This window comes from Penicillium bovifimosum, assembly GCF_028826915.1.
Source record: "Penicillium bovifimosum strain IBT 22155 chromosome Unknown utg000005l_segment0_segment0, whole genome shotgun sequence".
Lineage (NCBI taxonomy): Eukaryota > Fungi > Ascomycota > Eurotiomycetes > Eurotiales > Aspergillaceae > Penicillium > Penicillium bovifimosum.
In genome coordinates, this window is record NW_026622714.1 from 1,537,252 (window position 1) to 1,564,271 (window position 27,020).

General features: G+C 51.9%; 11 protein-coding genes across 11 annotated transcripts; 7 read left to right on the forward strand and 4 right to left on the reverse strand.

The window, feature by feature from the left end:
* Positions 1–7: 7 nt before the first annotated feature.
* N7515_005759 (uncharacterized protein) lies at positions 8–1,464 on the forward strand (the record flags this gene model as incomplete). Its single annotated transcript, XM_056666503.1, has 2 exons — positions 8–64; positions 115–1,464. The coding sequence occupies 2 exons, from the start codon at positions 8–10 to the stop codon at positions 1,462–1,464; spliced, it is 1,407 nt and encodes a 468-aa protein (XP_056520099.1).
* Positions 1,465–3,185: 1,721 nt separating this feature from the next.
* On the forward strand, positions 3,186–4,486 carry N7515_005760 (putative salicylate hydroxylase; the record flags this gene model as incomplete). The annotated part of the gene is made up of 4 exons (XM_056666504.1): positions 3,186–3,204; positions 3,264–3,999; positions 4,072–4,400; positions 4,458–4,486. 4 exons carry the CDS (start codon positions 3,186–3,188, stop codon positions 4,484–4,486), a joined length of 1,113 nt encoding a protein of 370 aa, XP_056520100.1.
* A 314-nt stretch (positions 4,487–4,800) lies between these two features.
* N7515_005761 (argininosuccinate synthase) lies at positions 4,801–6,469 on the reverse strand (the record flags this gene model as incomplete). The annotated part of the gene is made up of 8 exons (XM_056666505.1): positions 4,801–5,088; positions 5,137–5,212; positions 5,265–5,833; positions 5,886–6,082; positions 6,138–6,158; positions 6,214–6,255; positions 6,312–6,354; positions 6,455–6,469. 8 exons carry the CDS (start codon positions 6,467–6,469, stop codon positions 4,801–4,803), a joined length of 1,251 nt encoding a protein of 416 aa, XP_056520101.1.
* A 529-nt stretch (positions 6,470–6,998) lies between these two features.
* Positions 6,999–8,276, forward strand: N7515_005762 (uncharacterized protein; the record flags this gene model as incomplete). Its single annotated transcript, XM_056666506.1, has 3 exons — positions 6,999–7,558; positions 7,613–8,178; positions 8,239–8,276. 3 exons carry the CDS (start codon positions 6,999–7,001, stop codon positions 8,274–8,276), a joined length of 1,164 nt encoding a protein of 387 aa, XP_056520102.1.
* Positions 8,277–9,062: 786 nt separating this feature from the next.
* On the forward strand, positions 9,063–9,993 carry N7515_005763 (aromatic alcohol reductase; the record flags this gene model as incomplete). Its single annotated transcript, XM_056666507.1, has 2 exons — positions 9,063–9,089; positions 9,139–9,993. 2 exons carry the CDS (start codon positions 9,063–9,065, stop codon positions 9,991–9,993), a joined length of 882 nt encoding a protein of 293 aa, XP_056520103.1.
* A 2,134-nt stretch (positions 9,994–12,127) lies between these two features.
* N7515_005764 (Saf4/Yju2 family protein) lies at positions 12,128–13,390 on the forward strand (the record flags this gene model as incomplete). The annotated part of the gene is made up of 3 exons (XM_056666508.1): positions 12,128–12,140; positions 12,197–12,206; positions 12,271–13,390. 3 exons carry the CDS (start codon positions 12,128–12,130, stop codon positions 13,388–13,390), a joined length of 1,143 nt encoding a protein of 380 aa, XP_056520104.1.
* A 424-nt stretch (positions 13,391–13,814) lies between these two features.
* N7515_005765 (M protein repeat protein) lies at positions 13,815–17,902 on the reverse strand (the record flags this gene model as incomplete). Its single annotated transcript, XM_056666509.1, has 3 exons — positions 13,815–13,968; positions 14,030–14,100; positions 14,219–17,902. 3 exons carry the CDS (start codon positions 17,900–17,902, stop codon positions 13,815–13,817), a joined length of 3,909 nt encoding a protein of 1,302 aa, XP_056520105.1.
* A 1,392-nt stretch (positions 17,903–19,294) lies between these two features.
* On the reverse strand, positions 19,295–21,144 carry N7515_005766 (uncharacterized protein; the record flags this gene model as incomplete). The annotated part of the gene is made up of 2 exons (XM_056666510.1): positions 19,295–19,410; positions 19,461–21,144. The coding sequence occupies 2 exons, from the start codon at positions 21,142–21,144 to the stop codon at positions 19,295–19,297; spliced, it is 1,800 nt and encodes a 599-aa protein (XP_056520106.1).
* Positions 21,145–21,293: 149 nt separating this feature from the next.
* On the forward strand, positions 21,294–22,877 carry N7515_005767 (serine/threonine-protein phosphatase 2A activator; the record flags this gene model as incomplete). The annotated part of the gene is made up of 3 exons (XM_056666511.1): positions 21,294–21,919; positions 21,982–22,333; positions 22,386–22,877. 3 exons carry the CDS (start codon positions 21,294–21,296, stop codon positions 22,875–22,877), a joined length of 1,470 nt encoding a protein of 489 aa, XP_056520107.1.
* A 327-nt stretch (positions 22,878–23,204) lies between these two features.
* zrfD (putative plasma membrane zinc ion transporter) lies at positions 23,205–25,092 on the forward strand (the record flags this gene model as incomplete). Its single annotated transcript, XM_056666512.1, has 4 exons — positions 23,205–23,460; positions 23,519–24,613; positions 24,675–24,774; positions 24,834–25,092. 4 exons carry the CDS (start codon positions 23,205–23,207, stop codon positions 25,090–25,092), a joined length of 1,710 nt encoding a protein of 569 aa, XP_056520108.1.
* A 269-nt stretch (positions 25,093–25,361) lies between these two features.
* Positions 25,362–26,900, reverse strand: N7515_005769 (uncharacterized protein; the record flags this gene model as incomplete). The annotated part of the gene is made up of 3 exons (XM_056666513.1): positions 25,362–25,937; positions 25,996–26,212; positions 26,281–26,900. The coding sequence occupies 3 exons, from the start codon at positions 26,898–26,900 to the stop codon at positions 25,362–25,364; spliced, it is 1,413 nt and encodes a 470-aa protein (XP_056520109.1).
* Between the last annotated feature and the right edge of the window lie 120 nt (positions 26,901–27,020).

The window sequence follows — 27,020 nt, forward strand, 5'->3', positions numbered from 1 at the left end:
ATTCGCCATGCCTTTGGGGCAAACGATCGCTGTGATTGACAAGTCCGGCCAAGTTGTGAGCACGGTAAGGTTCGACCCCCATTGGTTATCCGACCCCGCTCTAACTAGCATCAGAGTAAGCAACTATTCGGCGTTTTCAGCCAGGCCAAGAATGCCTATCGCCAGCGCAAGTCCGCATTTGAATCAGAACGCAATGCAAAGATTGCAGAGCAACAAGCACTCGAGGGACTGGCGAACTATCAGATCGATGACTCACGCACAGTAGCCTCTCGACGAAGCCATGGCACCAGGTCAAGACATCACGGCAGCCGGAGTCGGCGTGCTTCATCTCACTATGACGATGGACAGACAGTGGTATCGCGACGACATTCTCACTATGAGGCACCGCCGACAATAGCTCGCCGCCACACCCATGATGTAACGGCCCGCGGCGAGGATGTTCGCCCATCGACCGCACGATCTAGGTCGGATGCACATATCGACATGGATCTTGCATATGGCGACGCCTCCCATGCAGCCTTATCGCGCTACAGTCCCCCAGAGCCCCAAGACGACCAAAAACAGCTTGACACTCTTGTCACCCGGGCACAGATGCTCCTCGAAGAAGCACACTGTGTGCATCATGGCGCCACTGCCACCATCGCCCATCTGCAGCAGAACCCAGACGCCATGGCCGCCGTCGCCCTCACGCTCGCGGAGATCAGCAAGTTGGCGCGCAAGATGGCACCCGCCGCATTGACCACACTCAAGTCCGCCGCGCCCGTCGTCTTCTCCCTTCTTTCCAGTCCTCAATTCCTCATCGCTGCTGGAGTCGGCCTTGGTGTGACGGTGGTCATGTTTGGTGGATACAAGATCATCCAACGAATCAAAGCCAACGCCATCGGGGAAGAGGGCCAGCCGCGGGAGATAGAGATGGAGATGGAAGAAATGATGGAGCTCAATACGGAGGCTTTGACCTCGGTTGAGATGTGGAGACGCGGTGTCGCTGACGAGCAGGCCCACAGCGTGGGAACCTCTGTCGATGGCGAGTTCATTACCCCCACTGCCGCCGCCATGTCGGGCATCGATGTGACAACGGCTCGCGCGCGGCGAGATCCCCGTTTCAAATTCGAGGACGAGTCGGTCGCTTCGTCCCGTCGCTCCCGTCGCTCACGCACCACCCGAGCCCCAACGCACGCGCCATCAGAACGATCTGAGCGGAGATCAAAGGCCCCGTCCGAGGCCAGTGGATTCTTCGGGCGGAGTTCTTCCAGGTCTAAGGCGCCGTCGAAAGCCCCCAGCAGAGCGCCTAGCAGACCTCCCAGCGAAGGACGGAGCAAAGCCCCAAGTAGAGCCCCAAGCGGGACTCCTAGTCGACATAGGAGCACCCGTTCCAAAGCTGGGACACATTCCGAGGAGAAACGTCCCAAAGAGAAAAAGAAGGGTCCCAGCCGTCTTCGACTCATGTTTACGTCTTCCTCTTGACTTCACGACAGACTTCTATGTACATATATCCGCCTTCTTCCACTTGGTGTCATTGGTGGATATGCATTTCATACGTTTCATGCATCTTCTCGCTTCTAATCTTCCGACTGCTTTTCTATTCGAGTTATCTTTATTTTTTTACTTTCTTCTTTGTCTCCCCTTCATTCCATGTCCGTACTCTTCGGCAACATGTTTATGCAAGCATATTTTGGCGTTCTATGGTGGCATTCACAGGAAAATGAGACGAAAATATTCTTCCACAACATTCTCTTACATCGGAGGGTGTTACCTCATTTGTAAGAGCCGCAACAATTGAGCTGATACATTTTCATTCGGCAACCAACAACCCGGCAATGGAACCATCGAAAGAAAGCCGATGATCGACCCCGGTGGAGACAGGGGCAAAGTCTTAACGTCGCGACATCGAGAATACCCACAGATCGGCAATCACCACCCAAACATCTACCGTTCATCTGCTGAAACAGCAACCTGCAGGCTGCATTGACGCAAATAGCCACAATCACACGGAGATCAAAGCTAACAAGACCTCATTTTACAGGCCGCACTAAGCAATGCGACATGACTCTGTGATAACTACAGTCCACAATAGTATACTGACCAAGTGGCGCGACCGTCGGCAAATCGCATCTCCCCACATAGCCGGCGACTTCCCAGTGGAAGGAAATGTCACCAATCGTGCGCTCTGATCGCTATCTCTTTTCCCAACGTCGCAATGTACTCCGTACACTTCCAGTCTTCGGACAAAGCCACGCAGTCATCTGCCATGTGGGTGCTGGTCAATCTGCTGTTTTCCCGCGTCATACAATGATCTCGATTCTCGAAGAACACGTATGACATCGATATGTCCTCGTACACACTAGTGACTAGTGCACTTCTGCGATATACAAGACTTTTACTGTGAAGCTTGGGGGGCATTAATGGTGGAAACATAAGCCGCAATGCGGCACCGAGCTGACCCGCCTGCCCCGCAGAAAGCCACTAAAAAACCGTTCTTGACTGGGATTCCCGATGTGAGATGTATCTCCGTACGGGGTACACGCAAGCTACATGGGGATTACTGGTTAATCACTCCCAGCCGGGGTTTGGTGGAGAAAAGGGTTTGCGGAGGTGTATGCTAAATGCCACCGGGAAAATCTGGAATGGGAAAGATATCTTCGACTCTTGGCTTGTCTTTCATTTCATGAAATACCTAGCGGACGACAATCTATGGAACGGGTGGGAACGGTAGTTCTCCGGGCGAATAAGGATCTGAGCATTGATCGAGTATATATAACGGCCTGGCATCTCCATTTTCGAGGCTTTTTGTTGAAGAAATTTCTTGCTCGTTAGATATTCTTTCTCGCATCGTATATACGTCTAGTGGTTAGGATGGGGATATCACAGGCAATTATGCCTTTAGAGGTGGTTGTCGTCGGGTTCGTATAGCCTTTCATGCCTGAGATGTGGGAATTCTTATACTGACAGTGTATAGTGCTGGTATGTCGAGCTTGCTCAGATCGCAAAGGGACTGAATTGACATGAGAATAAGGCATCGGCGGCATGGCAGCAGCCCTGACATTGGGTCTACGAGGGCACCATGTCATTGTCCTCGAAGCAGCTCCCAAAGTATGAATATTCGAAGGCAATGCCTCAAAAAGAAGAAAACTAACCCTAAGTTATAGATCATGGAAGTAGGAGCCGGGATCCAAGTATCCCCAAACATGCTACGACTATTCGACCGTAGGTCATCTTCATCCAGCCGCAAGGCTAAAGCCCAAAAACTAATATCAAACCAACAGGCTGGGGCGTCTCAGACCTAATCCACGCCCAAGATGTAGCTCTAGAGCACATCCACGTCCGCAGATGGGACAACGGCCAACTTCTAGGCACAATGCCCGTGAACAAGACCTTCGGCCAACAAGTCGTCATCCACCGCGCAGATCTGCACAACGCCATAATCGACAGGGCCCTAGCACTGCCCAACGTCGAGCTGCGCGAGAACTCATCCGTCACAGACGTCCAGTTCAGCCCTGCAAGCGTGACACTCTCCAACGGCGACATCCTGCACGCCGACGTTGTAATCGGCGCCGACGGCATCAAGTCCACGATCCGCGGCCGTCTCCTCGGTGATTCATCTATCAATGCTGTCCCTACCGGCGACGCAGCGTATCGAATCATGCTACCAAGGGAAATCATGTTGCAGGATCCCGAATTGAAGGAACTAATTGACGAGCCGCAGGCGACTCGTTGGCTGGGTCCTTCGAGGCATATTATCGCCTACCCGGTGCGCAAGCACGAGCTGTATAATGTCGTTTTGCTGCATCCGGATCATAATTCCGAGGAGTCGTGGACTACGAAAGGGTCCAAGCAGGCTATGATCGATAACTACGATGGCTGGGATAGCAAGGTGCGCAAGCTCATAGATCTAGTCGACGACGAGGAGGTGCTAGAGTGGAAATTGTGTTTGCATCGTCCGCTGAGGACTTGGATACTGGGTTCTGTTGCTCTGATCGGTGATGCATGCCATCCTATGCTGTAAGTGATATCGTCGGAACCTTGCATGGACGATTCTGTGTGTGGTGTGTGGTCCAAACTAACAAGTGGTAGTCCATACGTTGCTCAAGGCGCCGCGCAAGCCGTCGAAGACGCGGCAGCGATTGGAATCGTACTATCCAAAGTTTCGTGCAAGGAGGAGATCCCTCATGCATTGGCCATCTATGAGAGATCTCGGAAGCAGCGCGCCGAGACGGTCCAGCAGTCTGGGTCGGAGAATCGTGTTGCGTTGCACTTACCTGATGGGCCGGAGCAGGTAGCGCGAGATGCGATGTTTAAGGCTTCGGCCAGTGGGGAGAACCCGGATAAATGGTCTGATCGGAGGACGCAGGAGTTCCTTTGGGGGTGGGATGCTGAGAAGGCGGCGTTGGATACTTGGAATGGTATGTTGTGCTTACTCCTTTCCAAGGGCTTTGGCTAACTGATGGCAGCGGAATTAGATCAGGCCAAGGTGAAGACGAATTTGTAGATGCGACATACCTCTGTTTTATATGAATTGCGTTGCTGTTCAGCGACTTGCAGATCATGAGAATGTAATACTCCGGCATGGAGAGCATGGATTTATGTGGATATAATAAAGGAATCATTCAGTCCTGGCAACATATTGCACTTTTATTCCAATTCCGACAATATCACTATTTTTCTATGATTCATTATACAGTCATTCAAATCCACCACAGCGGTGGAACATTCGACCCTGACATGTTCGTCCGAGGAAGCCAGGGACGGTCAACATTTGGGTATTCCAACTCAAGGTCGAACGTCATTCTGTAGAGACAGAATTTACATGCGCTCACCAGCGGCGGCCTTCATCTGGCCGTACTTCTTGAGACGAATGGCAGAGACGGTGATGAAGCCGGTGGTCTCGGCGGGGGAGAAGTCACCGATCTCGTCCATGGAAGACTCGCTCATGTCGTAGAGCTTCTCGGTCTCGGAGGAGCGACCGAGAATGGAGACGGTGCCCTTGTAGGCGCGGCAGCGGACCTTGCCGTTGACGGTCTTCTGGGAAGCGGTGATCGAAGACTCGAGGAACTCGCGCTCGGGGGAGAAGTACATGCCGTTGTACAGGAGCTGCGCATGTTAGATCATATGAACAGATGCTAGAAAAATGGAGCTTACCTTGGAGTAGTTGGTGGTAACGAAAGAATCACGCAGCTGGCGGACCTCACGATCCAGGACAAGACCCTCGAGGTCACTAGAAAAACATTAGTCACTTTTTATGAGAAGAAGGCTTGCAGAAAACTCACAGGTGAGCAGAGCGCAGGCAGGTAAGACCGGGAGTCTCGTAGCAGCCACGGGACTTGATGCCAATGAAACGGTTCTCGACAATGTCGATACGGCCAACACCGTGACGGCGGGCAATAGTGTTGGCAGTGAGGAAGAGCTCGACAGAGTCGGTAGCAGCCTTCTGCTTGCCGGTCTCAACGTACTCGAGCTTGACGGGAACACCCTTCTCGAAGTGAACGGTGAAGTCCTCGGGCTGATCGGGAGCGGTGAGGGGATCCTGGGTCAGCTTCCACATGTCGGCGGGAGGAGTGGTATCGGGGTCCTCCAAAATACCGGCCTCGTAAGAGCAGTGGGCCAGGTTCTCATCCATAGACCAGGGCTTGGACTTGGTGGAAGTGACGGGGATTCCCTTCTGCTCGGCGTAGTCGAGCAGGTCCTGACGGCCCTTGAAGCGCTCGTAGAAGACGGGGTCGCGCCACGGGGCAATGACCTTGATGTTGGGCTGAAGAGCATAGAAGGCAAGCTCGAAGCGAACCTGGTCGTTACCCTTACCGGTGCAGCCGTGGGAGACAGCGAAGCAGCCCTCGCGCTGGGTCAAAGTTAGCACGATTGGTTTCTGTTGCTGGGAAAGCGACTCGTACCTTGGCGACTTCGATCTGGGCGCGGGCAATGACGGGGCGAGCCAAGGAGGTACCGAGCAGGTAGACGTTCTCGTAAACGGCGTTGCAAGCAATGGCGGGGAAGCAAAGCTCCTCGATGAACTCGCGGCGGATGTCAACAATCTCGCACTTGAGGGCACCGATCTTCAGGGCCTTCTCGCGGGCAGCCTCGAAGTCCTCTGTAAAGCATTGGTTAGACTGGTGTTGGATTGGATGTTGTCAGGACCGAGTTACCTTCCTGGCCGACATCGGCCACTATATTCATATTAGCGTTTGAACTTGATTGACATGACAATGGATCGCGACTTACTGAAGCAGACGACCTCATAGCCTTCTTCGATAAGGTACTTCACTGTAACTGGGTATCAGCGGCCGCAATTGGTAGCTCTTTGGTCGAGGGAGTCATACAGATGCAGCTGGTGTCGAGACCGCCGGAGTAGGCGAGGCAAACCTGTGCGACAAGTTATTAGAAAGTGCGGAGAGTGTAGCGGTGTGGGATAGTATTGGATTGTGTGCTAAGAGGAGGACGCGATTGAATCAATTGTTCGTACCTTTCCCTGTGCCATTGTGAGAAATTGATGTGAAATTCAAATGACTTGGACGTGGAGTATAAAATAAGAAGGGGATTGAGTCATCGGGGGAAAAAAGGCAATTTTGGTGCGGGTCGGGGAAAGTCACGGGTCTGAAGATAAACCCTGATAAGGGCGATCATTTGCCCTCCTAGTCCGAACCAAGTCCGATGCACCCATTGTAGGCCAATTGAAGCCGATACAAGCTCCAATGGACAGAAAATACCATTTTTGAGATCGAAGATAGTGCCAAATATTAGCTCCACATAACGTCGTATTTGCTCTTTGAAGGCACGTGATTTTCCCTGATGCTTTTGCTTTCAAGCTATGACCAAGGCCATAGCTCCTGCCATGTTTGAGCAGTTTGCTGTGTTTGCCTACTTTGCATGGCAGCGGCTATCCGCGGCGGTTTCCCCGCGCACTGCCCCGGACAATGAACAAGGAGCAAATTTAAGAAGATATCATCCCTGGGAAAGATGAACCCTGTGTATTTACTCTCTGTCCATATCTCACAATTCTAGCCAAAATGGTTCTTTCACGCACCACAACGCGATATCTCGCTCAAGCTCCTCGGCGATTCTACTCCGGAGCTCCTACACCTTCAGCAAAGCTAAACTTGCCTATTGATTACAAGACCTCTCCCATATTAAATCACACCGCGGCTTCATTGAGCCAAACCTCACAGTACCCTGCAAATGCCACGAGTAAACGACTGAACCTCTACCAAGCGATCAACTCAGCACTGCGAACAGCATTGTCTAAATCGGATCGAACCATCGTGTTTGGTGAAGATGTTGGGTTTGGAGGTGTCTTCCGATGCACAATGGATCTTCAGTCTGAATTTGGTGGGGACCGAGTCTTCAATACACCCTTGACAGAGCAAGGCATCGCTGGTTTCGCTATCGGAGCGGCAGCGGAAGGAATGAAGCCTATCGCTGAAATCCAGTTTGCCGACTACGTCTTCCCTGCGTTTGATCAGATCGTGAACGAAGCTGCCAAGTTCCGGTATCGAGAGGGCGGGACAGGCATCAATGTTGGAGGCCTTGTTTTCCGGATGCCGTGTGGTGCAGTTGGACACGGTGCACTGTACGTTATATCCGCATCCAAGCCAACTGATACACTAATTGACTGATTGAATAGGTATCACTCCCAGTCACCCGAGTCACTTTTCGCGCACATTCCCGGACTGCGGGTAGTTATGCCACGATCGCCTGCTCAGGCAAAGGGACTCCTGCTGTCGTCGATCTTCGAACACAACGACCCAGTGATCTTCATGGAGCCCAAGATCCTCTACCGCGCGGCCGTGGAATATGTTCCGAACGAATACTACACAATTCCACTCAGCAAGGCTGAAGTCCTCAAGCCCGGCAAGGACCTGACCATCATTTCTTACGGACAGCCTCTCTACAATTGCTCCTCTGCAATCTCCGCTATTGAAAAGACCATGCCCGGTGTCAGCGTGGAGTTGATCGACTTACGGACGATATACCCCTGGGATCGACAGACCGTTATTGACAGTGTGAAGAAGACGGGGCGAGCAATTGTCGTACATGAGAGTATGATCAACTACGGCGTGGGTGCGGAAGTAGCATCAACGATACAAGAGAGTGCGTTCTTGCGGCTTGAAGCGCCTGTGAAGCGGGTTGCTGGGTGGAGTACGCATACCGGACTGACCTATGAGCAATTCATCCTGCCCGATGTTGCAAGTGAGTATCAATTCCATATCCATCATTTGTTGATCTTACACTAACCTATTTTCCCGTTAGGGATCTACGATGCCATCAAACAGAGCCTTGAGTATTGATATGGACTCAGATGGGAGGGCATAACAAAAGCAGTCAATCTTTCAGCCGGCTGCTTCGCATTTATGGGCCATAGCCTATATGACAGGCATTACGCAGACTAGCATGGAATTTGTTTAGAGGCTAAAAGCTAGAGCCCTCATAGATAATATTGCATCACTTCTGCTGTCCCACAAGTACTACCTAAGACTTTCAGCCAAACAATCTCAAGCTGCCAGCAGGGTCTAGGGTGATGTCGGTCTCGTGAGTCTGAGACCTGGCTATCTATATTCTTCTTTGTTTTTTATTATCAAGTCCATTTCTTTTCGTTGGTCGTCCCTTTACCTCTTCTGTTCTTCATCTTCATGTTGCATTGATTGGTCACCTGCAAGCGCGGAATTAAAGCCGAAATTTTGTAAGCCCTCGCATAATTGCGGTCATCCCGGACTAGTGTAGCACACCATAATCCGCCATCGAGAGAAATGCATTTGAAATCGCTCTTCGATACGCACATTCGTGTCACATTGGCTATATAATCACTCAATACGAAGTGGTGTTGCGTGCACTTTTGCCTTGGCTGGTGGGACAACAGCCAGGGTTCCAGGATGCGATACGCGATGGATTGGGTTATAAAGGCAGTGAACCCTTCAAGCCTGAGCTTCAAATCCAATGACAAGATAATTGCAGTCTACATCTCATCGCTATCCTCTTCGAAGTTACCTTCATAGGCCTTAGGTCTCTACTGTCAACAATCACTCAACATACCACCTCATCTCTCAACTCTACACATACCTATATCCCAACTCAACATGAGCCTCAAGGTTGCCCTTGTCGGAGTACGTCAACCCACTCACTCCCATACTATCATCCACTAACATTTCCCAGGCTAGTGGCAACATTGGCCCAGCAGTCCTCAAAGAGCTGCTCACCGCTGGGTTTGAAGTGACCGTCCTGACCCGACAGGACAGCAATAGGACCTTTGATTCTCGTGCCCAAGTCGCAAAGGTAGACTACGAGTCCTTCGACTCGCTGAAGACCGCTATGTCCGGCCACGACGCTGTAGTCAACACTCTTAATGTCGGCGCAGTTCCAAAAGCTATCCATCTGCGCTTGATTGATGCCGCCATTGCAACTGGCGTGAAGCGGTTCATCCCCTCCGAATTCGGCTGCGACACCACGCACCCCAAGACCTCCAAACTACCCATCTACGGGGACAAGGTCAGCATCCAGGAATATCTCAAGAACGTGTCCCAGGACTCTGGCCTCAGCTACTCGCTGCTCATCACCGGACCCTTCCTCGACTGGGGCATTGAGAAGAACTTTATCCTTAACCTGTCTGGTCCTGTTGTTCCGCTTTATGATGGTGGCGATAACCGCTTCAGTACGACTACGCTCAGCGGCGTGGGTAAGGGCGTTGTTGGGATTCTTAAGAACCTTGATGCTACCAAGAACTCGACGATCTATGTCAATGAGGCTAGAGTGACGCAGAAGGAGCTGCTGGAGCTCTCTGGTAAAAGCATGGAGACCAAGGTTGTTCGGACAACTGACCTGGAGCAGGAGGCCTTTGCGGAACTGGCTAAGCCGTCTCCTAACCCGGCGAACTTTGCTGTGAAGTTCATTCTGCGGGCCATTTTCGGTGAGGGCTTTGGCTCGCTTTTTGATGCTGGGAAGGTCTACAACGATTTGTTTGGCCTGAAGACTTTGTCTAAGGAGGAGATTCGTGGGCTATTTGCCAAATGAGGAATTCGATCAGTTACAATGACTTAGTTCACCTGGCTACTCCAGAAATTTATAGCCTGAAAAGCGAGGTTCTTATACAGCTCAGAAGAAAAAAAAGCCATCACAGTCTTTACTCCGTCTTCAACTCGCAATCTCAACACCCAGCCCATGTCAAACTCTCAGTTATCTCCTCATAACGATGTCTTCCACTTCAAGGCCAATGTCCGGAGCAAGTTCAGCTGTTCAATTAGGCTGTGCGTACAAACGTTGCTCCTGCCACGTTAGGCAATTGCATGACTTCCACTTTGCCAGGCAACAATAACAGAAGTGGTGGTTGCAAATACACCTAGTCATTGTTAGCAAGACCTTTTTACACTTCCAGGCTTTCTCAGAACATAAGCAGAGGATTTGCTCTTACATGATGTGAAAACAACCCATCCAGAGCTCAATCAAGCGACTGCATTTCGGACACCGTTTCCATCCCTTCTGCTTTGCCAAATCCTCTAGAAGAGCATCACACACAAACTCACATTTCCCACTATGAGCATGCTTCTTACACTTCCTGCACGTGTGCTTTCCACAAGTCTGGCATTGGCCATTTTTATCCCGCTTGCGCTTCTGAGGCAGATACGAAGAGCATTTCGGGTCAAAACAATACGTGGGGTCCGAATCGTTTAACTCGACGTTCTTCTCCCTAGATTGCTTCGCCAATGTGGTTCCGAGCATCTTCCGTGAGATCCTGATAGGGATTTGACAGCATCGAGGTGGAAACGAGGATTCATCGCGCAACGCAGCGGTAAACATGCGCTCCAGGCACGTCTTGCAGTAGAAGTGTGAGCATTTCGTCTTGATCATCTCGCTCAGGGGGTAATCATCCTGACAGCTGACACACTGCCGCTGGGCCTCGGAGTACGATTCGTTGATCTGATTGATGGACTCGGATAACGTGTCATCTGTCTTTTTGAAGGCTGTTTTAAGTGAGTAGTCGAGCTTTCGTATGGTGAAGGGCTGGGCTCTGGTTGATCTGGTCTTCATTCCGTGTACGGATGGCTTAACTCCTCTTTTAAGCTGTGTTGATCTGGTCTGCATTCCGTGTACGGATGGCTTAACTCCTTTTTTAAGCTGTGCGGACCTAGATTGTTTCTTCCTTGCAGTGCTCATATTGGCTTTACCTGTCTCGGTTTACCTGGCGAAAGGCTAAGTAACTGAGTCGTATCGTGGCTTATCCGATCAAGATGGGCTGCTCGTGCTTTGGTTGGAGATTGGGTCGATGGTCTCCTGGGGAAATTAGGAGCTTCCAGAAAAGAGCTAAAAGAAGAGGATGCAGTACTATGTAGTATGCACCTTTAAATATGTGATTTATGCCGATAGAGCCTTGAAGACTAGGCCTCCATGCAGCGCAAGCAAACACGAAGCGTCTAGAGAGCTTTCAAAGTCTGTCATTCGGGCGAGGATTAAAGTCTTAAAGATGTATGACGAAGATCCCGAGGGAAATGACCAGCATATCGAGGAGAAATGTGAACTTTATTGTTGCCAAATCTAACACAGGCACCAGAGTCTTTTGAATATCTAGCCCAGGGCAAATGATGGACTTCTAGCTTCATTCGGGATTCTTAGATGCTCCAACTCATAGAATCTAATGTCGTTGAAGTCAACTATACTATAATGGACATATCCTTTTCTCTGCGAGCCCGATGAGAGCCATTCCCTATCATGCCAGACCATATTAGTGTCGTGGTGTAAGGATGAGGTCGTTGTATTTCACCTAAGTTTATGTATTTAACAGACTCCAGAGACATCAACTAGCCATATCGTTATAATAGCCATCGATTGATTCGACTCAAAAGAGTATAACTAACAATAATTTTGCCATTATGTCAGAGTCAAGAGCACAGTCCTTAAGTCTATCTATACCATCTAAGTGATAACGTTATATACTTCGGTGTGTAGGGCGGGATTGCCATGCAGCACGGGATCGGCGGGGATCGGCCCGGGTGCCCCTAAAATCCGCTATCTCCGGCTCGACCTCCCCGGGCGGCCGGGCCCAACTTCAACTTTACACTCTCCGTCGACAACCTGTCAACCACGCCATCGTCGCGACCACCCCCATCGAGTCAAAACGGGAAGACGGCGACGCTGTCGCCAACCACCCAACATGCAAGGATTCAGTAAGTTCCTTCCCCATTCAAACACGTAAACAGCGCGCTAACCACCATCGCAATAGATATGGGACGGTCAGTTGAAAAATCCCCTTCACCCACCACCCCGCACCTTCCTCCAAAACTAACACCCCAAAAGCTACGTCCCACCCGACCAAGAAGGGGTAACTACTGGCAACAAACTTGCCGGCAAACACCCCCTCGGCGCGCGTGCGCGCCACCTCCACACAACGGGCGCTCTAATCGTCCGCTTCGAGATGCCCTTCGCAGTGTGGTGCACGACCTGCAAACCGCACCCGACAATAATCGGACAAGGCGTACGGTTCAACGCCGAGAAGAAGAAAATCGGCAACTACTATTCCACGCCGATCTACAGTTTCCGCATGACACACAGCGTCTGCGGCGGCACGATCGAGATACAGACCGATCCGAAGAACACGACGTACGTGGTTACGGAAGGCGGGAAGAAAAGAGATACGGGTGATGATAAGGAATTGCAGCCCGGGGAGATTGCGATCAAGACGCATGGGCTCGAGAAGGATCCTGCGGAAAAGGATCCGTTCTCGAAGATTGAGGGGAAGGTCGAGGATAAGATGAGGGCTAGTGCGGAGGCGAGTCGGATTTTGGAGTTGCAGGGACGGCAGATGAGGGATTGGGAGGATCCTTATGAGATGAATAGGAAATTGAGGAAGACTTTCCGGGCTGAGAGGAAGAGTCTTGAGAAGGATGCGTTGAAGGGGGAGGCTCTGAGGGAGAAGATGAGTCTTGGGATTGACCTTGTTGATGAGTCGGAGGGTGATCGGCTCAAGGCCGGTATGGTTGTGTTTGGGGAGGATCCGGCTGTGCGTGCTGCGCGCGAGGCTCGCTTGAAACCTATGTTTGTGCCGCCTTCGGATTCGAAGAAACCGCAGTCGGCAAAGCGGAGTTTCCGTACTAAGAAGGAGGAAATAGTTGAGGCAAGGACGGCTGCGATGCGCAATGAGCTGCTGGCGAATACGAAGGCTGCTGTTGATCCGTTCTTGGTGGATGCCGAGCAAAGTCCAAGTGAATGGCAACGTCCCACCAAGAAGAGAAAGACTTCGGACTCTTCAACTCCATCTATTGCAAAGCTCGTCAAGAAAAGGAAGACTTCGGTCTCTACGCCTGTTCCGCCTATTCCACCTGTTTCGAAGCCCAGTGATGATCACAGTGCTGCACAGGCCGAAACCTCCAAGGTCCCGCCAAAACCAGCGCTGGTGGACTATTCCGATTCGGAGTGATTCACAGTCCTCCTTTACGACATACCTTGGGATATCCGGGGCGTTCTTCTTATTTTTTACTTTATGTGTTACGCAGAGATACCCAAATGTTCCTGACATTCAATTCAAGCGTGTGCTTCAACATTACCACAATCAAAGCATCAAAATTACCTACTTCAAACGTCTTCCCGCTACTGCGACCATGAGCAGACCATGGTGTAAACCTAGGACGAAAAGCGAGGAATTTGAACTCGAACAAGTTTTATGTAAGGTAAAGATATCGAAACAAGAATGAGGGGATAACCCCGTCATAGCAAGACAGGGGGTATCCTGCGTAGTTATTACATACAGTACAATTGCAAGAGCAGAGACTGAAAGCAGTAAACAAAAGAAAGTCATGCTGCATCACAACCAACAGCTCAGAAAGGGGTCAAATCCAGACAAATCACCGTTTACCGAAAAAGGAGACTGTGGCTGCACGGGTGCGGACGAGTTCGGGCTCCGGGGCTGAAGTGGCGTCCTCTGGATTGGGTGTGGTCGAGAGGCTGCTAGACTCGGAGGATTCGGGCTTGGAGATAAGAGCGAGTTCGCCAACGAGTCTGGGATTGATTAGTTGGAGATCCTCTGCTTAACCAAGGTCTAGAGGAGATATGGACTAACCTTCGATGCTCGTGGTGCCAGTCGTCATCGGCCGTTCGGATATGCTTAAGCTGTTCCTGAAGGCTTGCCATCTATAACATGCATTAGTCTCTGTATACACTATGTCCATGGTCTTCTCAATCATGTGAATGGGTGGAATGCGGGAAGATCTGATGAGTAGGAAGGCGTCTTCGATCGGGGATCTCCCACCGTTCCCTCAATGGATGGGCCTAGGTCCTCACCTTCCGTTGTGGCCGGACCCCCATCTTCAGCGTTCTCGCTTCCTTCATCTGCCGTCGCCCATCGGCTAGCCTCTAGGCCAGAAGAACTACTCTTCTCGCCACTGTTTGCCTTCAAGACTGCGAGCTCGGTTTCGAGTTCGCGGACCCGTCGTCGGCTGGCGGAGATGTCGGAGTCGACATCGCCAAGTTGGTTCAGGAGGCCCATGTTCTTGGTGATTTGATCGTTCAGGTCGCGTTCACCAGCCTCCAGTTTCTCCGACAGGGTCTTGTTCTGGTTCTGGCAGTCGACAAGTGAGTCAGAGAGAGCGGCATTGTCAGCCTTGATCTTCAGTAGTTGATCCCGGGATTCAGAGAGCTGCTTCATGATAGACTCAAGTTGTGACATCTGGCTCTCCGTGTCCACAACAGTCTTCTCGAGTTCGCTGAGTCGAGTGACGGTCGTTTGGTATTTCTCTACAACTGCGGCATGTTTAGCCTCCATCGTGGCCAGCTTGGCGGAGTAGCGTTCCTCGATGTCCCGGGAAGCAGAGGCGGCAGATTCCTGGACCGCGAGATGGGCCTTCTCAGAATCAGCAAGCTTGGCCTCGAGCTTCGCGATGTTGGCCTTCAGGCTATCCAGGGCCGAGGTAGCTTGACCCAGCTGGTCAAGGGCATCACCCAGGACTTTCTGGTGCTCATTCTCGAGCTCTGCGATCTTGGTCTTGTGGGAAGCCTCAAGCTCCTCCTTGAGACTAGACAACTTGGACTCGTTCATAGTGAGAAGCTGCTCGATTGCCTTGCCATGCTCGGCGTCAATTTCAGCAGCCTTGGAGGTCTGGACAGCCTCGATCTTAGCCTGCAGCTTGGCTTTAGTCTCCTCAAAGCCTCGTTGCAACTCGGCAATTGCCCTGCTGTGCTCAGCGTCCACATCGGCGGCCTGAGAGGTCTTGGCAGCCTCGATTTCAGCCTGCAATTGGGCTTTGGTCTCCTCGAACCCCTGCTGCAGTTCAGCAATTTGCTTCTCGTGAAGCTCGGCATCAGCCCCGCTAGCACTCTGCAAAGCGGCAAGCTCGACTTGCAGCTTGGCCTGGGACTCTTCGAATTGCTTCCGAAGCTCAGCGGTCTCCTTCTCGCGGCTCTCGGTGTGGGCAGCCATCTCAGTGGCGTGGCGCACAAGGACCGCCTCCAACTCAGCCTCGAGTGACTGAACCCGGGTGGCGTGGACAGACTCCAACTCCTTGTTCGCGGCCAGCAGCTCATCGTGCTTCGATTGAAGATCGCGCAGAGCAGTATCGTGGGTGCCGGATGCCTCCTTTGCCCGCTCCAATTCGGAAGCGAGATGAGCAGCATGCTGAGCCTTCAAGTCTTCGAGAGCCTGGGCGTGCTGCTCGGCCACATTGGCGGCCTGCGCGGCGTGTTGCTCCAGGAGAGATGCAGCCTCCGCGGCCTTCTGCTCGAGAGCCTTCAACTTATTGTCCTTTTGGGCGCCCTCCTGCTTGGAGTGGTCTTCAACCTCACGAAGGATGCGGTGAATGTTTTCGGCTTCGGCTTGCTTGCTCTGCATCTCTTCGAGCAGAGCGTTAATCTTCCCCGTGCCGGTGGCCAGCTGTGACTCCAGCGACTCACACTTGTGTCGGAGAGAGTCAATCTCTTGGACGGCGACGTCTTGGGCCGAGGCGTTACCCTCTTCCAGTGCGCGGCGAGACTCGCCGAGGGCACTCTCGGAAGCGGTAAGTTTTTCTTGCAAAGAGTTGAGTTCTGCCTCGTGAGCGACCTTGAGCTGAGAAACAGCATCTTCTTGTGCCTTCTGTGCAGTGGCCTTGGAAGCCTCGAGTGCATCACGGAGTTCTTGGAGTTGCTGCGTGTGTTCTGTGCCGCTGGATTCTGCTGCCGCAACGGCAACAGCAAGCTTCTCGGCGTGAGAAGCCGAGATATCACTGAGAGCGGTCTCGTGTTCGGCCTTAAGACTTGCGATAGTAGCTTCATGGGCTGCTTCAAGCTCCTCGACCTTGGATGACAACTGAGTGGTCGCGGAGTCGCGCGCTTCCTGAAGCTCGCTCTGAATCTCCTCGAGGGCCTTCTTAAGATCGGTAATTTGTTGGTCTTTCGCGGCAAGCGACTCCATCTTCTCAGAGTCTTCTTGAGTGGCAGACTCGGCCGCGACAAGCTTCTCCTCGAGGGTGGCCACTTGCTCTTGGAGAGCGGAGACACTCTGCTGAGCAGCCTCTTCCGCAGCACGGACCTCCTGCTCTTTGAGGGCATTCAGCTTCACTATTTCTGTGTTGAGGTTGTCCATCACCAGATCGCGGCCCTTGAGCTCTCGAGTGAAATGTTCGAGATCCTGAGCCTTCTCTTGCTCCAGGGCAGTCTTCTGGAAGTCGAGCTCTTTCTGCAGAGCGCTGATCTGCTCCTCGAAGTGGCTGGCCGCAGACTTGTGTTCTGCCAACTCCTTCTCGATGGCCTCAAGCTGAGTATGGTGCGTTGCCTTCAGCTCGTCCAGGAGGGCCACTGTATTGGCATCCCCTTGGGCGGATGCGGACTGGCGAGCCTCCTCGAGCTCCCGTTGGGAGCTCTCTTCTAGCTCTTTGCGCTGTGACTCTGCCTCATCTAATCGTGCCCGCAGGACCACGAGTTCATCGGCGTGGGCTGTAGTCAGCCTTTCGATCTCTGCAGTGTGTGCTGCGCGCGTAGCCTCTGCAGCACCAGCATCGACTGGGCCCACTTCAGCGGAGACAGAAAGCTGGCTTAGCTTCTCATTGACGGCCTCTAGCTCGGTCTTCAGAGTAGCTACTGTTTCCTCGCTCTCTGTGAGCTTGGTCTGGAGAGCCTGCAGCTTCTCAGAGTCACCGGCTCGGGTGGTTGAGCCACCAATTGTACTCAATCGCTTCTTAGGGTCTGTCGCTGTGGCAGATTTCACGGCGCTTGAGGTCGAACCGGGCCGCGCAGTGACGGTTCTAGATCCGGAAGTGGAAGTGCCAACGGTAGCGGTAGTTCGGCTAGCAGGTGTCGTCGACGAAGTCAATCTGCCCACGGGCTTGCTTGTCGAGGTCGCGGTACGGGCAGTCGTCGTAGCAGGCTTCCTTTCAGCGGTGGAGCTGGCAACACTCGACCTACGATCGATGGAAGACGAGGTCGGTCTAAGAGGAGCACGTGTGGATGAAGTGCCGGCCATGGACATGCGCTTCGCAGTGCCAGAGATTCCCCGCTTCTCATCTCCCGAGCTTGCCACAGACCGGGGCTTTTCATCTGCGGAGCTGCTGATTGACATGCGAGACCGGTGGGACGAAGTGGTGGAGGTGCTCAGCGGCTTCCGGGTGGAGGTTGTGGTCGTGGGACGCGTCGGAGGCTTGTTCAGCGTGCTGGCGGTGCGGGTTAGACCGGTCGTTGGCTTCGATGCTGACGAGGAGGTTGGTCGTTTGGTAGCTGTCCCGGATACCGGACGCTTCGCAGTGCCCAGTGTGCCAGGGCTAGCCTTGTTCGGGGAGGCCATGGGATTTCCCTTGGATACCTCGGGGCTAGATTTGACAACCTCCTCGCCTCCAGAGACCATGCTCGACTCGACTGGAGTGGCTGGAGGCTCATTTTCGTCGACCTCCTCAAGAGCAGGAGCCTCTACCACAGCAGCCGCCTCCACAGGAGCAGGGGCAGCAACCGTTTCATCGTTCGAGGACATATCGGCAAATTGTCCAATAGTAATGTATTAAAAAGCCAATCTTCAGCGGTATACGTTCGGTCGGCGCGTAATGGTCAATGTCTGCGTAAAGGACGGGTCAGTATTGCTTGAAACCGACTCCCACTCCTATCCGCATGATTATCGGGTCGGTACTCCAGCGCAAACTGAAGCTCGGCTCAAATTAGCGCGGTATGGACTTGTTCAGGAGCTCTTTACGTCCTGGTCACGAGTCCCAAGTCTTCAATGCTCCATTCAAAATGTATGAACCATGGCCATAGCAGCTTTGTTTGCGATTTCCCAGCTTCAATGGAGCTCCGAATGTGTCTATAAACAAACATCCAAAAAGAGAGTATGTACTTACGCGCCAACGTAACCGTTCCCAAGGGTTGTCACGAGTATAGAACTGATCAGCAGACCAGGAAATAACCCAACAAAAGAAAAAAAAAAAAAAAAGCAAATGTGAATTGAGATCGAACGAAGTACGGAGTACTTTGGGGAAGAAAAGGGGAAAGCGGGAAAAGAGAAAGCGGTGTCGGGTTAGGAGGGGAAGATCGACACTCCATCTCTCCGCTAACTCTAAGACTCTCCATCTTCTGTCTCCAGTTCTTTTCTCTCCTTCTTTCTCTCTTTACTACCCTAACAATGGGTCGATGCAGACCTCCGGGGTATCTCGCATAAGTAGAAATATGGGCTCATCCACGCGTGTTTTTCAGCTTATCATCCGCGATGCATCCCAAAGTCCGTTTGCTTCAAAGTTGCCTTTGCCTAGAACCGAGGGAGTCTTTTATGTCTATTATGTGCTTTGCAGCTCTACATGCTCTATATCTAAGAGCCCTCAAGCTTTCAGTCAGTTCTTAATACTACTTTCTCACGTTACCCAAGGTGTCTCAGAATCAGAATCACAGTCAGTACCTTCAGGAGGTATTTCCCCCTGACCAAGCGAATACTCCCACCAGCCCCTCCGGCTATCTCACCGATATCGACTATTCGCGAGTTATACCCGGATATGCGGTGTAGTACCCATCTTGTGGCCCACGTACAAATCCCGACTACAATCTTCCAAGGGTGAGGTTGAGCAACTTCTGTTACCCCTCAGCCCTAAAAAGGAGCTGTTTGGAGATTCGTTGATGCCAGTGGATTGGGGCGCCGCTGCGGAATAGTGGTGATTTTATGTTGTGCCCGGGGTCTTCACAGACAGATGGAGGATGGGATCACCCATCCATGTTAATACACATACAACACGGATATTTGGATGGTAATGATGTTTCCTGGACACAAGATCCCCATTTCATGAATAACTGCCTTATGATACATCGCTACAAAATGCATTCCCGCAAAAAGTACAGTCCCCAGTATCCATACAGTCCCACCCTTTCCCTTGCAAAGATCAACTCATGGATCATCGAGCCCAAGGCGGATGGCCTGAGCCCGGATGTCTTTCAGAATGCGATCGGAGAGTCGAGGGCCAAATGCTTCGTCACATTTGATATCGACGTATCGATCTTCCCCTGTTGTTCGCGTTAGCAGAGTAGATTCCATAAGATATCTGATCTCTTACCTTCATGGAATTCAAGGCCATTGCGAAGTGCATCCCGCTCTGCGTACGTCCACGACCTGCAAGAAATATGGCTTTCGACTCCCTTTAGGACAAATTGCTGGTAACGTGGAGGTCGACGAGGAACGCGCTTCGATTTCTCACGCAGCCGGCCATCGTGGAGTGCATCCTTGATAGCCTTCACATGTGTCATAATCGTTTTAGAAAGGGCACGCACATCCATACTAATGTCATAATCAATAGTAGCAAGGGAAGATATTCTGTCACAGCATCCCCAAAGCAGATCCAGAATGATGCTAAAATGCCGCGACGCCTGATCTTTTATAGTTTTATAGGCCTTGAACCCGTGGATAATCAGGTCAATCAGACGCGGCACGATGTGGGCTTCGAGCTGATTGACCAGATACGCGCCCTCCTCATCCTCCGGGGCTTCGCTGGATATTATCCACTGCACCTCTTTGAAAATGCTGTTGGCAATGAGGCGATACTGAGGCCTCAAAGTGGAAGCTGAGGCGGAGTCGAGGGTTATCGTTTCAAACACAAAACGCAGCCGTGCAATTAGCTTGATTATATCCCTGAAGCGCTCTTTCATGCGGGAATCTTGGTGATTTTTCATGATTTTCCGGCCTATGCGGATTTCTTCCCAGTCGTCTTTGAAAACGGAGTCTCTGGTGGCATCCGTCAGCCAGGAGAAAAGATCCGAGCGAACTCTTCGATCCTGGTTTTGGCGAGGCGACTGCATCGTCGGACTCTCTGGTACTTCCTGAATCTCCTGGTTTTGACGAGGCGACTGGATCGTACTCTCTGGTACTTCATGAATCTGCGACGAAGCACTTGGAAATGCTTGAGCATCTGACGACGCACGACTCACATGTGAGCGATGCCTCTGCTCTCTTGCTATATGCTGGATAATTTGCACCTCGATATTAGATGATCTCGCGGTTTGCTGGGGCGGTGCTGGACTGTTCCGACTTTCAGCTCCAGAATCATCGTCTACCGGTTCTTCATCTTCAAACGGGTCTCCGCCGTCGGATGTATTGCTGGGCTCATGTCCAGCTTGTTCCTCAGCTTGACGTCTAGCTCGATCTTCGGATCTTCCTCTGCGCTCATCTCGGTGCCTATTCTCGGTTGTAGCTCTCATCTCCTTCTCAGGTTGACCTTGATCCTCAGGGAACAAATCAATTGGTATGGCGAATAGATCCTCTTCGGCCTCACTTTCCAGCTTCTCCAGTCCCTCCCCCATTTCTTCGTCTGAACTATCGTAAGATGCTTCTCGATCGGGCTCGTGCTCAGTGTCATCTGATTCAGACACGCTGTCTTCCAATCTGGACTTGCCATCGCGCTTCTGGCCTTCTTCATCCCTGTCTTCTGATCCGGACTCGTCATCGTTGGGTTTCTGGCCTTCTTCATCGTTGGGAGCATTATGAGAGGGATCTGGTAACCCCGAGCTAGGCACTCCGCGGCTCCTCAGCGCAAATCGGCCTGCCTTTCTTGGCTCGGTCTGGGGAACTTGTGAATGCGGTGGAGATGGAGAGCGGGGAATGTCGTAGATATCGGCACCGGTCGCAGGGCGCCTTTTGAGGTTCTTTGTATTCGCGGCATTGGACTTAGAGGCGTTGATACTATTCAGAAGGCCCACGGATTTATCGATAGAGGCATTGGGTTTTCTTGGTTTTCTCCTCGCCATCTTGAAAGAAAAGACGCGTGGGGAAGTTTGGGAGCGAGACGCGGCAAGGGAGCTCTAGTGGAGCAGATGATAACGATAACATCCCGCTTCCCCTCCAAACCTCCTAGTCCAACCTTTCTTCTCTCTGCCCACTCTGTTCGTATTTAACAATGGCTAATAGCCCGGCTTTTCGTGTCTTGTCCACTTTGGACGAGTCTGCGTCTCACGCTTTTATCGAACCGCGCAAGAAGATCTACGATTCGCAAGATGTATCTGCTTTCCTGACCTCAAAAGCCTATACTGATATCATGACCTGGATCCTACAACTCAACCGATCCATGTTTCCACTTAAACAGGCCGACAATACTACACAAGCATGGACTCTCAATAGCGATGCGATACAATATTCCGCTCCAATCCGACAATTGCAGCAACTGCTTTCGAAACTTCAAGATATCATACAAGAGGTTCCACCCGATACTGGCCCCCGGCGCTTTGGAAATATAAGCTTTCGGAGATGGTGTGAGGTTGTTGAAAGCCGTGCATCCGATCTGCTAAGGGAATGCCTACCGGCTGAGCTCTTGCAGAGGAGAGTATCGGATGAAGGGGCAACGGCGGAGACGGAGTTGAAAGCATATTTCTTGGGTAGTTGGGGGAGTGGGCAGCGATTGGATTATGGCACCGGTCATGAAATGAACTTCCTCGCCTTTCTGGGTGGAATCTGGAAGCTGCAGGGATTCCCCAAGACCGAGCCAGGTGCAGAGGAGCGAGCTATTGTGGTCGGCGTAATCCAGCCGTGCGTCAGCCAAGTCTCCGTGAGGCATATGCTTCGTCCGTCACTAACATTTGGTCGCCTAGATATCTCGAACTTGTCAGATTACTCATTAAAACATATACCCTTGAGCCCGCTGGCTCTCACGGCGTCTGGGGTCTCGATGATCATTCCTTCATTCCGTACATATTTGGGTCTGCGCAGTTCTCGCCTGCCATCACCGAAACCGACCTGACCCCCGAAGAAGGCTCACTGCCTAATGTGCCTGAGCCAAGCACGATCATTCAACGAAATATCGTTGACAAGGAACGTCTGACCAACCTATATTTCTCCGCAATCGGGTTCATTTATGATGTGAAGAGAGGCCCATTCTGGGAGCACAGCCCCATGCTGTTCGATATCTCCGGCATACAAGCCGGCTGGGGCAAGATCAATAAGGTCCGTAATCCCGGTGATCGGTGGGAATGCTCGCGCTGACAGCCGATTTCAGGGAATGATCAAGATGTACAACGCCGAGGTGCTGTCGAAGTTCCCCGTAGTACAGCACTTCCCTTTCGGATGTTTATTCAGCTGGGATCACGATCCAAATGCCGTTCCGCCCTCTACCACGGCCCATTCCACATCTGGTCCTCAGTCGCGTCCTGTTGCACCGGATGGTGGTGCTCCTGATGTAGCTGCTGCCCGTCCAATGCCCGGAGCTGGTACTCAAGCACCATGGGCCAAACATGGCGCAGGCACTCAGGCCGTTCCCCCGATGGGCTCAACAGCGGCCCCGTGGGCGGGGGCCAGAAGAGAAGCAGTCCCAACTTCAAGGCCTGGCGCGCCCGGCGCGCCCGGCGCTCTCCCAATTCTTCCAGATACCTCAAGGATGCCTCCTGGGCCTATGTCACCCACCAGAGCACCCTGGTCTACGCAGACTCGGCCACCACCTTCACAGGATGGAAATGCCGATGTGCCTACCAAAGCTCCTTGGGCTAAATGATAGAAACCGATAAAACGAATTGAAAATATCATTTTCTGCCTCTGAAGCAGATTGCTAATCCCAGAGGATTGTGTAATTTTGATTTTTTTCTTCTTCAATAGGTCCATAATAAAGAGGAAAAGGTGTGGCCTCGATCACCTAGCTGTACGCTGATATGGAACCGAGAAAAAACCGGGTCGGGCCACGAGATGCCCAGCCCTCGGGAATCGGAGCTGCCTTGTGATCGGGAGAATTCGATCTCTTTCTTTCCACTCAATATAAAGTCACCGTACGTACACTGTTGTACGTATATAGTAAAATAAAATTCACAGACAAGCAGTGGTCACCATGAACTGCCCGTCTCGAACCGACGATACTCTGCTCCACGATGAGTGGAATCAGAGCCCACGGGTTCTCGCGCCTGACCTGACCACCCGGCAAGATCTTAACGGCATCTCAAACACCCGCGAGAACAAAGAAGATGAAACTGGAGGAGTCTTGCGGGGAAGCTCCAATTGGAAGGTCAAGGGCATTCTTCCGCTGGAGGAAAAAATTGCGGGGGATGACCTTGGCGCGGGGCGCGAGGCTTCCCTGACGATGTCAGGTATCAATCTCTTACTCCGTACTAGCAAAGAATATATCGTTCTCTAACAATCGAACAGGAAGCCTCGCTCCCCAAACTAATGTACCGGGTCATGAAGACCCAGATCCAAACAATGTTCTCCAGACTATCAAGAGCTGGGCTCTATGGCTCCTATCGGTGCTACTCGTCTCAGCAGCCATTTCATTCGATAGTCTGAAGAAATATTTCACCCCTCACCAGTCTGTTCTATTGGAAGTACCTGTCACACAGCAATATCAAGAGCCAGTCAAAAGATTCTCAAGCTGTGCCCAAGGAGGCGCCCGGGGCGCATACGATCTCCCCTTGCACGTTGGAGCCCTCTTCATCATCCTGGGCACTTCAAGTATCGCATGTGCATTTCCTATCCTGGCAACAAGGTTCCCTAGAATGCATATTCCGCCTGCATTCCTTTTCTTTGTCACCCACTTCGGAACCGGTGTCCTCATCGCCACGGCATTCGTGCATCTCCTTCCAACAGCATTCACTTCACTGGGAGATCCGTGTCTATCAAACTTCTGGACAAAAGACTATCCAGCTATGCCAGGCGCCATTGCGCTGGGAGGTATCTTTCTCGTGACCGTAATCGAAATGGTCTTCAGCCCAGCCCAAAGCATGTGTCGTGGCGGAGGAAATCAGTCCCAACCACCGAGATCAAGACGGTGCTCTTCCCCAGTCGATACAAGACGGCCTTCAACTTCAACTTCTTCTTCTACTTCGAGTCTTGCTCTGGAGCTGCCTAGAACTCCCGTGCGACCTATGGCACAGCGCTCGTACTCCGCGGGAGGAATGGATGGCCGGTCCCATCTGCGAGATATGGGTCCGCTGATCGGAAGGTCAGCAAGCATCAGTCGGGCTATCAATCGACTTGGCGAAGGCAACGAAGAAGTAATCCGTGTTGTCTCGGCACCAGATGTTCAATTCTGTCACGAGAAGAACGGCGGGACAATCCAGGAAGACCCGGAGCGTAGCGATGATACCTTCGCCCTGACTCCGGAGCAGAAGCAAAGAAAAGAAACACTGCAGGTCTACCTCCTCGAAATGGGAATTCTGTTCCACAGTGTTTTCATCGGCATGTCACTCAGCGTGTCAGTCGGCAGCGAATTCGTAATTCTATTGATTGCCATTGTCTTCCATCGTGAGTTTTCCCATTCGTCCACACCGATTAGATGAAACGAGTCTGACCAAGTAAATCACAGAAACATTCGAAGGCCTGGCTCTCGGATCCCGCATCGCCTCACTCCCATGGTCAAAAAAGCAACTCCAGCCTTGGATAATGTCACTTGCGTATGGCTGCACGTATGTTTTCATTTCCCCTGCCTCCTCCAGAAACAAACAGATATTAACAGAAATAACAGAACTCCGATCGGACAGGCCATTGGTCTCGCAACACACACTCTCTACAGCCCTGATTCAGAAGTTGGGCTGCTCGTGGTTGGCGTCATGAATGCGATCTCGGCTGGACTTTTGATTTTCGCCTCGCTTGTCGAGTTGATGTCGGAAGACTTCCTTAGTGACGAGAGTTGGCGCATCCTTCGTGGAAGGAGGAGAGTTTATGCTTGCATCTTGGTGTTTCTGGGGGCTTTCTGCATGAGCATTGTCGGCGCTTGGGCTTAGATATTATAGCTGCCTTTGGGTATCTGTGTTTTAAGGAATCGTATATACCCGAATGTCAAGGTTTTGACAGCCACCAAGTCTGATGCATATATTCCACTTTACGGTTGATTCGGCAGAATTGAGACAACACCAACTCCATTACTAGGTATCAGATAGTTGTTTCGCCCAGTAATCAAGCGAAGTGCGATATGTAGCTCACTGGTTCTCAGATCTGAGTTGGGTCAAGTAGACCAGTTGCTCATGCATCGGACGAAGCGTACCACCTCAGTTCACCGCCACCGAGCCCTGTTCTCTCGGTCATATTCTTCTTGGTTGTACCCACCCCATTCATACTCCAGCTGACTAGCAGTCTGAACCTCACTGCCAACCTTCTCCCCCTGGAACCCCAGATTACCCATGCAATTTATAGACCCAGCAATCTTCCCATCCCCAAGAAACATAATATAACCCTGATTGGAAGAGCCGAAACTCATCTCCCCAGTGCCCATTTCTCTTCCGCGCCACTCAAAGGGAATTTCCTCAGTAGAAGCCTTCATAGGTCGGTGCAGCATCCAGAATACGCCTCCGAATATACCGAAGTGATACGACCCCCAAACCTCTTTTCCATTAAGACGGATAGTTAACTCCAATCCCTCATATGGAATGTAATGTGGCCATTGGCCTTCGATATCGGGCGACTGGATTTCGTACGTTCCGTTGATCAGACCGAGGCTCGTGCTCTTAATTCTGGGTGGAAATCTGGGTGGAGATGGAGATGGTCGACCATAAGGCTCGCTCGCGTCATCGATGTCCATTCGATCATCGTAAGGGTCGTCATCGTAGAAATCGTGGGAAGTCGAACCGCTCTGATTGGGCAAGTTAAGGACACGGTCAATTTCTTCATACGTGGGGCAGAATACTTACCGTCTCACAGTCAGATTCATAAGATGGAGGCGCGTCTGCGTACACCTGCCCGCGCCATACCATCGGCTGTGAGATTGCATGCGTGGTCGCCTGTGTTCTGTCTGCAGGCAAGCTGCGTCTGGCAGTCTGTGGTCGGCTGAACGTCTCTTCCTCATCTTCAGCCCTCTTTCTCTTCACTGGGGCAGGCTTGGGCGTTGCGGCCTCGGCTGTCGCGTATCTGACTCTAGTGGCAAGCGGGGGACCGCCCCCCTGCGTGCCGTGAGCTTCGTACGAGGAGCCCTAGACGCGGTAGCCTCAGGTGCAGCAGCCTGAGGTGCAGCAGCCTGAGATTCAGCAGCCTGAGGCGCAGTAGCCCTAGGTACGGTGCCCTTGGGAGCAGCCTTGGGAGCAGCAGCCTTGGGAGCAGCAGCCTTGGGAGCAGCAGCCTTGGGAGCAGCCGGAGCCTTGGTAGCAGCGGTTTTAGCGGCAGCTTTTGATGCTGCAGCCTTAATCTCAGTAGCCTTAGACATAACAGTCTTAGAAACCGTAGTCGTCTTAGTGGTGACGGCTTTAGTTGTCGTATTTTTGGTGTTAGCCGGCAGCTGTTCTCCCTGATTCTTCCATTGTTTCTTCAAATCCTTCTCGATCTGTACATGTTCCTTCGGAACACGCAATTTACGCTCCTGCAAGGCTTTCAACAGTCTCATCTTTGCAGTTGATTTGACCTTTGACGACGGCAGGCCATAGTGGAGGAGCTGCGCTTCATACCAGTGGCCTGGATGATCTGGTGCGTTGGTTGCAGACCCGGTGTCGTATAGGGCTTTGATTTCAGTGGGTGCTGCACGCCGGTGGACCTGTCCACCCGACGCGGCGACATAGAATGTGTCGACGTTGAAAGAGAACTGACCATTCGTAACAGGCTGCATTTTGGGATGGCTGATACGAAGGAGATGAGAAGAAAAATACTACGGACGGGGGAGACTCGAGATATCAACACAACAGATCCATGGATGGTGAGGCGGGCCGCGGGGCCGCGGGACTACAAA